Genomic DNA, 15,197 nt, shown 5'->3' with positions numbered 1-15,197 from the left:
CCTTAGCTCAATCAAGGAACATGGGTCTATACGGTTTATTATAGTGGCAATTCATGTTTGTTGGTTGTATTTGTGATGTGTCAAAATAAACGTGTCAAATTTTCAAACTTTAATCCAATCTCTTTAAATAAGCATAACCCATTTAACCCACTTAAGATAATTTCACATAAAAGTTAAAATCTACATTTATAAGTAGCCATTATATATATATATATATATATATATATATATATATATATTAAAAAAAGACTACCTACTAACAAAAAGATATCAATATTTTTCAAATTTTAACCTATAATGAAAACAATATTACAAACTCTATAATAACAAATATGATTATAGGTACAGAATTATAATTTCAATAATAAAAAATATAAGTATATTGAGAAATACCAATATTACAACACAACAATAATAAAATTTTAGTTTTGAAATAGAATTTAAATGAGTTATTATGAATTGATTTAGGGTTAAGCTGGTTGACCCATTATTTATCTATTTATTAATTATGTCTTAATAAGTGAACTCATTTTAACCCAAACCTATTTATATCAAATTCAAATCCGTTAATTTTGTACCGTATTCGTATTGAATTCATGAGTCGTGTCACATATTGTCACCTCTATTTAAACCTATGGTTCATTGATTCGGTCCTTTTTGTTTTAATCCCTCACTCTCTCTCCGAGCACTGCAACTATTGTAATGGAGTTTTTGTATGGGATCCCACGTTCCCTCAACTCGTATCTTTGTTTTAATTTGATGCATCCTTGGTTTAAAAAACATCATTGACCAACTAATCCTTCCATATATTATCTATAGAATCCAACCATAAAGAGCCAGATGCCTAGTGGACTGGATAACAATCCCACATATTTTATATTGAGGGCTCACCCACGAAGAGGCAAATGACCTACAGATCGACAAGTATATGCCAATTGATAGATACATCATGTAAACCCACAATACGGATAAGCCAAAAACTTTAAATCATAAACATGGGTAAGTTAGATTTCAAATAAAAATAAATTAAACAAACTTTTTTTAGCTTTTAATATTGTTGAGATAAGATTTCGAAACAAAATAAATGATGACTTTCTTATAAATTATTTGCTAGTCTGTATTGAGGATGAATATGATAATTAATGACTTTTATTTGTTGAAAAAACATTAAGATCAATTGGCCTGTTAAATGGTTTTATTCTTTATTTTACATTCAAACTTGAAACTTACTGACTTCAGCCCCCTCTTACATAAATCCTGTCTTCGTTCCTAGTCAAGATGGTTCATTGGAAAGCAGGCGTAGACACAAGAAGGACAAAAATGGAGTGTTTGTGAGAAGGAAAATTGCCACGCATCTTCCTCAACCTTGTAATCATCCATACATGGATCAAGTGCAATATTGGTCATCTCATGGGAAAAAGAAGGGAGATTTTTTGGTAGGCAAAGATTGTGAATCAGCTGAGCTCTTGCATGCTTGCTTCGACCATAACTAAAAGTTTGGGTCGATTGTGGGTTTGGAAAAGTCTGAAATGGGTAGTGTAACAAATTTGCTATTGGCAACACTTCATATTAATTCTTGATTAGTCAACCTCATATCACCAAAAACAACACAAAGAGAGAAAATCACTAGACGCATCAAGAAACTGATCACTCACTTCCACCTCCCCCAAACAACACTTGGAAAAGAACTCGTAAGTCATAACCCCCCACTCACACTCTATTTTCGACGAAGAGAAGAAAACGAGGTGTTGAGGCAAAAGAGAACCCTAATTCTAAGGAAATATAATTTTTTTTTTTCACATGAATGGCCTTACTTATTGACTAACACACTAGTAAATTAAACAAGCACTTACCATGGTTCTATTAAAAAAGGGCATAAAGATTGAGCTGCCACTGGCCTAGGTCTACACAAGCCAAGCCAACTTCGCAATTCCAATTGGCTATATAATTTCTTAGTTTTCTTTGATTTTTCGTTAGTGTTGTCCTAACACTTTTAATTGAGACAATTCATCAAGGCTGGATTTTTTTGGCTTAGTCTGAAACTCGGGTAACTGAGTTCCAAATGTGGTTTTCGGCTCAAATACAATTTTCAGCTCAGATACAATTTTCAGCCAAGCCTAAAATTGCATCACACCCAACCCCACCCCCCCCCCCCCTGGGGGTGGGTACAGGTATGAAACTTGCCAACTTGGCTATTGAGTTTTAAACCCGAAACACAACTATAATTTTTTAAAATGTACATAACGACGTCGTTTTGGTAGAGTTTTTCACTTCCATTTTAGCGGGATCAACCTCCCCCACTCCCACTATGGACTGTCTATCTCTCTCTCCAAAACCCTAGGCCTCTCTACGATCCTGAGCCTCTGTCACCGTTTCTCTCTCACCGAAAGTTTCCATCATCACATTCGATTGTAAGTTTCTCTCTGTCACATGAATCAGAATCTCGTCGGTAAGTCCAGATTTTCATATGCTTTCAATCATTGAAATTGATCAAAATGCTATATATGTTTCGTGCTTAAACTGTTAGTACTTAATTTATTCATTAGATATATAGTAAGAGAGTCTGAGATTTAGAGCAAAAAAAGATAAAATCGATGCAGTTCCATCCTTAAAACCATGAGTGATAATGAACACAAACCTTTACATACATGAGGATGGGGAACAGGGAAAGAGAATAAAAATACTAAAAAATCCAACTACTTACTTGGCCAGTTAGGTTGGGGATTATGTTTTCAATATTATTTTTTTCTTGAAATTTTTTTAATAAAATATTGGTTTCTTTAAAAAAAAAAAAAAAGGATTGCAAAATTCGGATACAATACGGATATTCGGTTTTAGTATTTCAAAAATTTAGAAGCGCCTGGATACCGGCCTGAGCTAACTAAGGTGAATACTCGAGTTGGATTTGACAACCTCTTCAAAGTTTGACTATACCCCGACTTGGATGCATACTCTTGCATTTAACTGTTCACTAACTGATAAAATAATTAATTTGATCAATATTAAAAATAAAATAATAAAGAATTAAAATGCAAACTTTTTTTTTTTTTTAAAGATAGAATGACATTCATATAATCAGGTACAATGTTGCCATTCAGCCAGTACATGAGCAAAAATAAATGTAGGAGTAGAATCATTATCAATCAATTATGTTGCAAGAGAAACAACCTCTCTAGCATGAATATGTGCTACCCCATTGACATCTCTTTTTACATGTCTAATTTTCCACCCAAAATCATAAAAGAACCTTATTTCAATAATTAGTCAACAGAAACAAACAACAGGAACCTCCTTGACTAACATAGGAATAAAAACTTGAGCTTAAACTTCTTCAAAGATGAACTATGGCAGACCAAGATTTTTGCAAAAATGAGATGCTTCTAGTAAATCCCTTGCTTCTGCTATAAATGGTTCTAGGCAAAATGTTAGAGGTTTCATTAAAGTGGCAAGAGCAGAAACAAAACTATCTCTGGTAACAGCACCCATACCAACTTTTTTGTTGACCGTATTTACAACCACATCTCAATTAGTTTTGACCCAATACTCTGGAGGTGCTTCCCAAAGTGGAATATGAGGTTGTGTAGGACAGGGTGGATGCCTTAGAGACTCCACAGCAACTTTATACTTAGTACATACATTGATAGCATTACTGGAAAGAGCACCAGGATGTAAAAAAATTTCTTTGTGGATTAAAACATTTCATCTCAACCAAATGGATCTAGCAACAGAAAACAAAACCAATTCCTATAGAGATAACATTTCCATCATTTGTGAAAAATGACATCAAATCCTGTGGTTGTAATGGAGGCCTTTTGAAAAGCCTTATCACTAAGGAACCAAACATCCTATGTAGAAGGATAGGACCAAATAACATGTCCAGGAGTTTCATCTTCTTGCAAATAGATTGGACATAAAGATTCAGCAATAATATTTTCTTTTAGAAATGTTCAACTTTGTAGGAAGAGCATCCACATAAGCACGCCATAGAAAAACTTGAACTTTATTTGGTGTATGAAAATTCCAAATCTTTTGCCATAGTTGTTGCCATTCACAGTATTTTTAGGACTCCCCCTACTACTCAGTTGAAGTCATATACATAAGTAGTATGCACTTTTCACAATCATGCACTTTTGATTGTGAAAAGTCCATTTGAAGTGCCACTCCACAAAAGATTATCTGAAGACCCTGTAGGATTCATTTGAATATTCAAAATATGAGAAATATTGTCTTGATGAAATACACTTTGAATGAGATCTTGCTTCCACAAACTCTCAGATGTATCGATAAGTTCAACAACCAGTGCATATTCAGATAGGGTATTTATAGGGGATTAAACTTTGTATGAGGTTGCCTTTGGTAACTACTTATCCTTCCAAACATGTATATTTGTACAATCACCAAACCTCCAAATAAGTCCCTCCTTAAGAGGATGAGTGGCTTGCCAAATACTTCTCCAAATAAAAGAATGTCTAGAACGCAGGACAACAGATGTAATTGTTAAATTAGGAAAATATTTTGTCCTACAGATCCTGCTTTTTTTTTTTTTTTTTTGAAATAGACTTAAATTCAATTCATGAATGGAGGAAGTTACAACTGTGACTAATAAATCTGAGTACAAACCCCGATTACAAGCTAACTGCTCATCGATTATAAGCCCCCCGCACACAATTTTCATTGTGCCGGACATTATCTAAAAACTTCTAAAACTCTCTAATGATACAGCCTTTCTGAGATGTGAGACTGTAAAAACAGAAGTGTCCATCTCGACTTGTTTATGAGAAAACAAAACATTCCACCCCCACCCTCCAAAGGAGGAGGGAGATTGCCCACCCTCATCCTCCAAAGAAGGATAGGGACTCACTACCATTTTCTTCCAAAGAGGAAAGGGAATTGTCTATTTTAATTTATTCTCATAACAAAAGATAAAAATAACAGAAAAAATACTATGCTCTCCACTGGCACATCCACTATCTGCACATTTCATCCACTGTACCATTCACTTTCTCTCACCAAGGGACCATGTTTCAGTCCACTCATATTGGCAGCTCCCCACTTTGTCCCCCACTATCCCTACTCCCCGTACTGCCCCAGCCCGCCCTACCTCCTGCCTCAACCTACAACTGACTTGAAACAACAAGCATGCGGCATACATGACAAAGTGGAAGGACAAGCCATCCTCGGGGTGCAATGGATGCCTCAAGAAAGAGCTATTGCCACCGGAAAACTCATGGCCTTAATTTCTTGATTGCCACCGAAGAACTCAACTCCATAACACAACCACCGGCGGCCCTTATTTCTAGACTAAACTAAAATGCCCAAAACTAAGCAGACCAAGTTAAGCACCGAGAAACAGAGACCAGAAAACTAAACATACCAAGCCAGACGACCTCACTGTCACCATACCATTATTACAACTTGGAAGAAACCAAAAAAAAAAAAAACTAATCCATAGCATAACTAGGTCTAGACTAAAAAAAGAACAAGACAGGAAACCGAAAATCAAAAAGAAGCTGAATGCACCATCTCCGTCACCCCTTCCCCGACAACCATCCAAGAGAAAATCCGCCATGAGCCACAACCAAGCTCCACCCCAAATAAACGCCTTATCCCCCATGCACAATGGCATGCAAACCAAAAACCTCCTCTGTTTTCCATGGATGAAACTGAGTCCCTTAACCTCGCCGGAATGCATCCCAAACCCACATGCAAATCTTCGCCTCCGAGAGCAAGCTGCGCTGACCCTGCTCCCGTCGTAAAACCTCCAAAACCGTCCCCTCAGTAGACCATTCTTTCGGCAACTAACCCCAAACCATTAGCTCATCCCCACACGCACCTCTCAAGCATGCATGTCTTCATTTTATACGTCTGAGAGCTAACGCCTCCCAGCCAAAACTGTCAGGGACACTGGACTGGGTCATGGGTTATCAAACCACCCAAAACCATGGCCATACGAAACCAAGATCCTCCACCACCATCGTGTAAATTCTCCCCACCCAATTGCTTGCTTAATAGTGGTTAAGGACTCGGGAACAAGGCCTGGTAATGGTCATTCATCCCATCAGAGTCACGGCCAACAGCTTTTATTAACAATCTGAAAAACAAAACAACCCTGAAAAAAACCACCCTAGAGCTAAATGGAAAAGAGCGAGGGGAGGGAGGGAGGAGCCGAGGCTCCCACCTCCTTCTAATGGTTTCCTTGAGCTTGTTTCCTAGAGAGAAGGGAGTCCTGAAGATCCTGCTTGAAAGTGAATTAGGAGACTGCAATATTACCCATGCTTGTTTAGCCAAGAATGCTTGATTAAAACACTCTAAATCCCTAAAGTCAAGGCCACTATATTGCTTCCCAATACAAAAAGTACTCCAACTCTTCAAATAAATTATAGAATTATTATTTTGGTGGCCCCACCAGAAATTGGAAATTAAAGAATTAAGCTCTTTATACAAAGTTTTAGGTAATAAGAAGACACTCATGCTATATGTAGGTATAGCTTGCAAGACATCTTTAATGAGAATCTACTTCCCAGCATGGAAAGGAATTTAGTTTTCCAATTCTCTGATTTTTCTTCTAACTTTATCCACAATACCATGGAAAGCAGCCACTTTTGATCTTTCTACCAAGAACGGAGTCCCAAATATTTATCAATGTTTGAAAAGGATTTCAATCCTGTAATCTCCATTAAAAAAGATTCGGTAGTTTAGCTGGTATTTCTACTAAAAAATAAAGAAGTTTTATCCTTATTGAGAAGCTATCTCAAGGCAGATTCATAAACTTCCAAGAGATGATTCCTTCACCATTCATGCATGTTTGCTTGACAAAACAAAAGACAATCATCAGTAAAAAAGAGATAGCTGATCATCCTCATCACACCTTTGGGTATTGGGTCTCCAGTCAGTAGACCTTGTTGTTGAGCAACAGATAGTTGAGAATTTAAAGCCTAAGCACAAATGATAAATGAGTAGGGTGATAAGAGGAAACCTAACTTAAACCCCTTTTTGGTTTAAACTTGTTATAGGGAGAACTATTAACCAAAACAGAGGAGGAAGTGATACAATTCATGATCAGATCAATCAACCTTGTAGCAAATCCTAACTTGGACATTACAACTGAAATAAAATTCTACTCAACACGATCATATACCTTAGTCATATCAATATTAAAGTCATATAACTTTGTCTCCCATGTAGATGAGCATGCATAGTGTGAAGGGTTTAGTATGCAACAATGATATTGTCTGTAATTAGTCAACCAGGCACAAAGGCACATTGGTTCAAAGAAATAATAGAAGGCAAAAGCAGCTTCAATCTATTTGCCAGTACCTTAGTGATAAGTTTGTAAATCACATTACATAGGCTTATAGGTCTACACTCATACATGTTCTGTGGGTTATTACCCTTAGGAATAAGCAAAATGTAACTATAATTAATGTCAGCGATATTAGGTTCTACATTAAGAAAAGATAACACAATTTGACATACATCATCTTTAACAATTGACCAATGATTTTGATAAAAACAAGCACTATATCCATTAGGACCAAGTGTCTTAAAAGGACCCGTTTAATATAGAGCTATTTCAATTTCATTGCTTGTGAAAGGTTTTAAGAGTTCAACATTCATGGCTGGAGTGATTTTCTATGTATGAACAGAAAGACATGTCTTAATGTTAGAAGGAGAAGAGGTAGAAAACAACATTTGATAATATTTTGTGAAGGCCTAGCCTATACCCTTTGAGTTTGTAAAGGCATTTCCTTGATCATCCATGACCTTCAGTACCTTGTTCATTCTCCTTCTTTGACTTGCACAATGATGATAATACTTGGTGTTTTTATCTCCATGCTGAAGCCAATTTAATTTTGCTCTTTGCTTCCATTTCAGGTGCATCATTTCCTGCAAGCAGTTAATTTCTTACTAAATGACATGAATATTTTCAACTGAATTAGCTGTCAAATTTTGCTGCAATGTTTCAAGCCTTTTGACCTTGGCATGTAAAGAAGCATCGGTGAGAGGGTCTTTGCTTTTACTCTAGATTTTGTATTTGACATACAACTTCTCAATTTATTTCTAGGAGTAGAGAAAATCCCAATAAAATTAGGAGATTTAGACCATGATTGTTGAATCACATCCCCACAATCCTTATATGTAGACTAAAAAGCTTCAAATAGACATGGTCTTTGATAATACCTTCTTTGGTTGTTGTTAGAAGAAATATTAATTAAAAGAGGATAATGGTCAAAAGATGATGAGGCCAGAGCCTTAATATCTCTGTCACCAAACTTTTCACACCAAGACTTTTTTGCCACAACTCTATCCAACCTATCCTTTGTGAAAATACGATCTTTTCTATTATTAGACCATGTAAACTTCCCTTTAAAAAAATTCCAAATCACTAAGTTGACAGTGATATAACACTGTTCTGAAAGAATCCATTTGCTTTTCACATCTTCGAGCCACACCAACCTTTTCAATGTGGAAGAGGAGTTCATTGGAATCACCTAAACAAAGCCATCTTAGAGGGTTCAAGTTGGAAATATAACTCAATATAGTGTATCCTTCCTTTCTCTTTGCCATATCAAGATCTCCATAAAAACAAGTGAGCATCCATTAAAAGATATCCCCATCATCAATTACCCAAGAGTTGATATGCCTCTATGAATAACAGTGAATATTAAGGTTTACATCCTCTATCCACAACAATGCTAATCCACCTCAACCAACATCACGAACTGTTTGAGGGTTGTCTAGTCACCGACATTTCCAACTTAGAAACCTCTTACTTCCCAACAGGGTTGAATAACAACTTTTGTTGATAAATCTATGGTTTGACCAAGAGGCTGTGCCCTCCTCAATGCTTTTGGTACCTCCTCACAATCTATAAAAATACCAACATATTTCTTTCTCTTCCTAAGAGCATCAAATTTAGTAGATGATACAGTATTAGAAGACCCATTCTGGCCTCTTAATTTGTAAAATTATCCAAATGTCCCTGTATATTAACACAAAGATCTACCAATACACTTAACAAATTAGTTAGTCATCAACGATGGAATTGTTTAATCATAAAGCAATAACATAAAGTAAATAAATTTTTTAACACCAATCTTGATAAAGAAGGGAAACTATATAAAAAACTCTTTAAAGGTAAAACCCTATGGGACAACCGAACTCAAAAAAGTCAATCTTTTAATTTGAAAATCAATTACAAACAAGTCTCAATTACAAAACTTTCGTCAATTGACTTTCTTACTTGACATGACAAATAACCTATTTTCCTTTACCGCAGTAGCAATTAGAACCTCTGATGATCTTCAAATATTGATTTTTCTCCTAGAACTCCAGTGGCTGAATTACGATCACTCAATCTCCAGCATGGAGCATGATCACACTTGAAGAGAGAAAAATAACTAAAAAATTCTCAAGAGAATCTTCTCACACACAAGTACTTGGAATATACTCTTTAATAAATCCAAGCCAAAATCTCGTCTCTCTTATCCAATCATATCCTTTAAATAAATAATCCAAAAGCAGTTTGAATTGTAGTTGGATTTTGTGACAGAGTGACTTTGTCATGAGGGACTCTTTTGACGAGATGCTGACACTCGGCACTAAATGTTCTCAGCAGTAGCAGTTTTCCATTCAAACTCTTTTCTAGATAATTATAGAACCCTTAGAATTTGATTTTCACACTTCCTAGTAACTTCTAGATAAATTCAAAATAGTTATAGATAAAGCCAAGATATTTTATATTTATCCAAATTACAAAACCAAAGATAAGATAAACTCTATCAATTTAGTCGCTTAGTCCTAGTCAAAGTCTTGCATCTATAATTTGCTTTTTCACTTCAATAAAGAAACTGCTGGGAAAATATTTGACACAGGCAAATTAGATTGAGGAATAAAATAATTGTTAGATTCCAACTTGACATGACAATCATCAGATACCAATAAAAGCAGAGAATTTATGAGGACTATTTTGCAAGTCAAAAGGCAAGTGAGATCTCCTTGGCAAGATTTTTAGAAATTGAAAGTGGATTGACACAAGGGATAGTTGAGGTAGTTATCAAAGGAGTAGTTACAAGTTGAGAGGAGTTACATGTCAAATTGGTTGGTGGCTGGTTAGCAACAATCTATGCGGAAGCCTTGTTTATCTCCTCCAATGATTGATTGGCAACACGACATTTTCCACTCTCCATGTTGCCACCGTTGGAATTAACATCATCCCTATCTGAAGCCTATAACTGCTTATTGCAGAAAGCATGTAAAGAAGAAGTCAACTTAACATCCACAAATCTTCCAATACTAGTAGGATGAACAGGGCTCGAAGTCTTAAGCCAGGAGCCAGGAGCCATGTTGTTGAAGAGTAGATGATCCAAATATAACAGCAGCATTCTTCTATGGACAACTTAATCTAGAATGTGTAATCATGCCACAAGAAAAAAATAATTTGGGCAACCTTTCATATTTGAAAGAAACAAATATATGCTTACCATCCAAATGCAACATTTTCCCCCTGAGCAAAGGTTTATTAAGTTCAATTTCATCAAGGATTCTAAAATACTTACTGCACCCCTTACCTTGGTCATCAACCACGACATGGAATACTTTACCAACACAAGCACCAATTTTGGAACTAATATCCAAATTCATACAACCATAAAGTAAGTTATGCACATGAACTCAAATAAAAGTGTGAGAGAAAGAAATCTGAGTTGATGGAATTAGACCATCAAACCACTTTAGACAAATGAGAAATTGATCAAATAACCATGGCTCACCATCCCGTTGTAGGTCACATGTAGAAACAAATCCAAACATAAAAGTATTTTCCCCCATTTCAACAAAATTAATTGGAGAATCATTTTCCACACTTTGAGCATAGTATTCTTAAAGGCTTCACAATTGATGCGCTTCTCAGCTATAATCTTACCAATAAGACAACATTTCCCACGTTCAAGAGTGTCTAGAATTTCATCACCAACAACCAAAAGATTATACTTTTCAGATTCTGTGAGACTCAATTTGCCCCACAAACGAGCAATATTATCAGCCATAAAAATTGAGAGAACAACAAATAGACCCTAGAAAGGACTTGAAATACAAATAATTGCCTGTAAAAATTGCATAAGGAAAATGAAACCTTCCTCCAATTTGGAAAAAGGATCTTACTTTCTACTCACCTAAGCAATGAGAAGAAAGACACCAAACATTGAGTTAAAACTGTTGTGAATCAATCTAAAAGATTTGTCTAGTTTGAATAGTGAGATGAGATAAGATGATACGTAAATAGTAATAAAATAATTTATAAATAGTAGTGAAATGTTTGAGTTGAGATATTTTATAAGATTTTGAAAAATGAGTGAGAAAAAGTTAAATGAAAATATTATAAAGTTAAAATATTGTTATAATATAATTTTTTAATATTATTTTTGTTTCGAGATTTAAAAAAGAATTATTTTTTCATTTAACGTGAAAGTTTAAAAAAATTATATTAATTAGATTAAAAAGTTAAATATTTAAAAATAAAAAAATATTTATGTTTCTAATATTAAAATATTAATATAATATAAGATAAGATTGAATGAAAGGCTTTCAACATCCTAAGCAGGCCAGTAATTGTTTCCCAAATCGCCAGCGGACTCATGTTTTAACAACTATGTTGATCATTTATGCCGTTTATTCTTTACTATAACTTAAACATTAAGTTATTGTAAAGAATAAGTACATAAAATCTTTTAATATTTAAATATTTATTAATTTAATTGGGTGCAATCTGCCATCTTTGACATGAAGAAAACGTACACTTTATACGCCACAACTGGCCCATACTACCACCGCCACCGTCTCTCTCTCTCTCTCTCTCGCCTCGGCCTGTAAATAAACTCCTTCCTCCGGAAGAAACGCTCCAAAGGAACAAACAAGCAAGAAACCGAAGCAACAGCAGCAGTAGATCTATAGGGGAAAATGGCACTTGAGTGGGTTGTGCTAGGCTACGCGGCGGGTGCCGAGGCCATCATGGTTCTCCTGCTTACCATCCCGGGGCTGGATGGGATCCGTAAGGGGCTCATCGCCGTCACTCGTAACCTTCTGAAGCCGTTGCTGTCGGTGGTTCCGTTCTGCCTTTTCCTGCTCATGGACATATACTGGAAGTACGAGACCAGACCCCACTGCGAGTCTCCTGACTCCTGCAGCCCCTCTGAGCAACTCCGCCACCAGAAGTCCATCATCAAGAGCCAGCGCAACGCCCTACTCATCGCCGCCGCTCTCATCTTCTACTGGATCCTCTATTCCGTCACCGGTCTCGTCGTCAGGATCGAGCAGCTTAACCAGCGCCTTAAGGCTCGCCGGGACTGATGCGTCGAGATAGTCTGTGGGATCTATCTTTCGCATTTTTATTACACGTTTTATACGTTGGATCGTGTAAACTCTAGCATGCTCTTTTTTTTTCTTTTTTTTTTTCTTTTATTTACGGGATATTGAATTTGAAGATTATTGAGTTAGTTAATGATAATTGTGGTTTTTGATTTGCAAAATTACTTGATTCATTTATGGATAAATTGGATTTTTACGGTTCCTGAATTTGGGGTTTATCGAACCATATGCGTCCTTGGTTTTCTGCATATTACATCAATTTGGGATGGTGTTGGCTGTTTATTGTGAAATAATGAGGTTACTCTGCCTTTGTATGTTTTACAAAGACTAGTTAGTGTGGCTTTCAAGAAGTTTATATTTCTTTTGTAGTTTTCAGGTTATGTTTCTAGTATTTTGTGATGAGTGCCTCGAGTGAAAAAAGAGTTGTTTCCCGTAGAGGAACAAGGAATAGAGTGGAATGTGGGATTATCTTCTGCCCTATTGGTCTTAAAGCACCCATTAATCGTGTATGGATTTTCATGCTGGGTTTAACTGTTAATCAAGTAGTCATCTACCAGCTTAGTTTGGCCGCTTTAGGCATGCTTTGGCTAACTTTAAATTCATGCTGAACTAGACCCAAACTTATGTTTGACTTAATTTTGAGCTTGAGCCTCGGTTTACGCATTTAGAATTCATTGACTTAATTCTGATGACACTGCAAACACCAACCCATCCCCAAACCAAACCTTTGTTCTTTTGTCTGTTAACTTGGGCATCATACAATTTATTACCAATAGATTCCCTCATTTCGAACCTTTTTTTTTTTTTTAATTCCTGTCAATGAATTCATTTTTGATTCATATCATTTCCCTGTCAATGAACATATCTTTCAGAATTGTTGTGGGATTAGCTTGTAAAGCAATGAGCTTCTTTCAATCGTTTTTAGCTGTACCTTTTCATCCACTGATTGACCTTGGAGGAGAGCGTTTATGCATTACCCATTCTAATCTTTTCCTTGATTCTGGCCCCAATTCTTCAACAAAATCACATCTGTTTCTTGTTGACAAGAAATTTACAAACTTGAGATCTTTGATGTAACTCATGAAGCAATTGAAGTTTGAAAATAGCTGAGACCAGAAAGCTGAGACCGAATAAAAAGCAGGTTCATTCCAAAATCTTTCCCCTCCCCCCAACCCAAATGAACTCCTTAGTTGTCCATCTCATACCACATTTTTTCATTGTTCCTGAAATTATCTGTCTAGAAAATTGAAGTTTTGAGCTCGTCTCATGAAACCAAGCATACTAGAGTTCGATGTTTGAATTTAACTTTTGGTTGGATTATTATGCAAAAAAACCTCTAGGTCTAAGTGCTCAGTTTGGCTTTTACTTATTTTTCTTGTTTTGTTGAATAAGATGCCATTGAACTAGAAGTATATAGTTCTGATCTAATAACACCCATTTTCTTTCGAAATCAAATGTGAAACTATTTCTGTAAACCTGAAAAGATTGTACCAAGTGATTCTTGCTTTGGTTTATTTATCAGGTGTGAGGAAGGATGTTGGCAATGAAACTCAATACAGCTATTGGAGAGATTAATGCATGGTAATGCATGTCCGTTAATCTGAGTTCTGTTCTTTCACTCATATGCTTTGAGTATTAAATACCTGTAACTTTGTCAAGCCCTTGAAAGAACCAATTAATGGTTTTCAGCGACGAGTAGGATCTGCGGGCCTGCGGCCGAGTCTTTTGTAAATCTATGTACCTTTTGTATAAGGGAAACTGGATTATGCAACTGCTCACGGACGTTCCTCGAGGTGACCTTTACATAAGATTCAAAGAAAGTGTTCTAGATAGGGGTACTGCCTACAACTTGACCTGAAAATTTTAACATGAACCGCTACAGATTAACTGAACTGAAACAAAACGGGTTGGAATCGGGTATTTCCATTTATTACCCGTTTGAAAGGGATTGGGTCTGGTAATTATCTGTTAACTGCATATTATGACTAACTGCTTCGAACAGCGCCATTTACATCTGGAATCTTCCCACTTCCTACTTCCCCCCCATTTGCTGCTCTGCATTTTCATTCTTTGTTTCTTTTGAGCCCTATGCCCTATGCCCAACGTCCTTTATCAAAACCAACCATAACGTCCTTCTCTTCTCTTACTGACCCTCTCTTGCAGATTTGCTGCTCATGCAGTTGGGGTTTTTTATTCTCTCTAGCTCTCAAATCCGCTAGCATGGTTGGCACATCGACTCTCTCTATTTCTGAATCTTCAAGAACATGGATTTTAAGAAGAATATAAGAGCCGTGAAGAAGAAGAGAGGAATCTTGTTTCTTCTTGGTTCAGGTATGTTCTACTAATTTGTTGGAGATTTGTCGAGAAAAGAGTGAGATTTGGGTATTTATAGAAGTTTTCCATTTTTTCTTCATCTAGTCAAGCCATTTTTGTTTAGTAATGCCACTCGACTCAACCGGTGCTTCTATTTCTGATGGGAACCAAGGTGGGCCTACTCTTAAAAATCCTTTGCAAGTTTCAGGTAAGCCAATTATAAGATCGAGAGCCAAGAAGATCAATGAAGTAATGCAAGGATTAGTACAAACCACTTGGGAAGAAGCTAGCAAGACCCTAACACTCAAGATGGGCTTGAAAGAAGAAGAATCAGTTTTGATCCACTTGATCCAAGCTGTGGAAGACTTGACTTAGAAATATGGCCTTTAGATATTAAAGCTTTCAATTTGTTTAAAAGATTTTTATTATTAGTTTTGAATAAGTGGGCTTGAGGATGCTTAGCCCACATATGTCTTATTTATTTGAACTAGGGTTTAGAAGTACTGTAGCATGACACT

The 15,197-nt window shown here is 36.1% G+C and overlaps 1 protein-coding gene across 7 annotated transcripts; it reads left to right on the top strand.

Moving 5' to 3' along the window:
- The first annotated feature begins 2,156 nt into the window (after positions 1–2,156).
- Positions 2,157–14,964, top strand: LOC122313803. Of its 7 annotated transcripts, XR_006243501.1 has the most exons (6): positions 2,157–2,449; positions 7,876–7,999; positions 13,889–13,947; positions 14,056–14,159; positions 14,530–14,697; positions 14,785–14,964. XR_006243501.1 is itself a non-coding variant. In XM_043129045.1 (3 exons), the coding sequence occupies exon 3, from the start codon at positions 11,959–11,961 to the stop codon at positions 12,346–12,348; it is 390 nt and encodes a 129-aa protein (XP_042984979.1). In that variant the 5' UTR covers positions 2,263–2,411; positions 7,876–7,999; positions 11,788–11,958; the 3' UTR covers positions 12,349–12,573. The 7 variants fall into 7 exon arrangements, 2 of the variants coding, with proteins under 2 accessions (XP_042984979.1, XP_042984978.1); XR_006243503.1 differs by lacking the exon at positions 14,056–14,159 and having other exon boundaries at positions 2,165–2,411; XR_006243500.1 differs by lacking the exon at positions 14,056–14,159 and having other exon boundaries at positions 2,170–2,449.
- The last annotated feature ends 233 nt before the right edge of the window (positions 14,965–15,197 follow it).

Source organism: Carya illinoinensis, chromosome 6 (genome assembly GCF_018687715.1).
Source record: "Carya illinoinensis cultivar Pawnee chromosome 6, C.illinoinensisPawnee_v1, whole genome shotgun sequence".
NCBI lineage: Eukaryota > Viridiplantae > Streptophyta > Magnoliopsida > Fagales > Juglandaceae > Carya > Carya illinoinensis.
The sequence above is the reverse complement of the archived record's forward strand: the minus strand, read 5'-3'. Positions and strand labels throughout refer to the sequence as shown.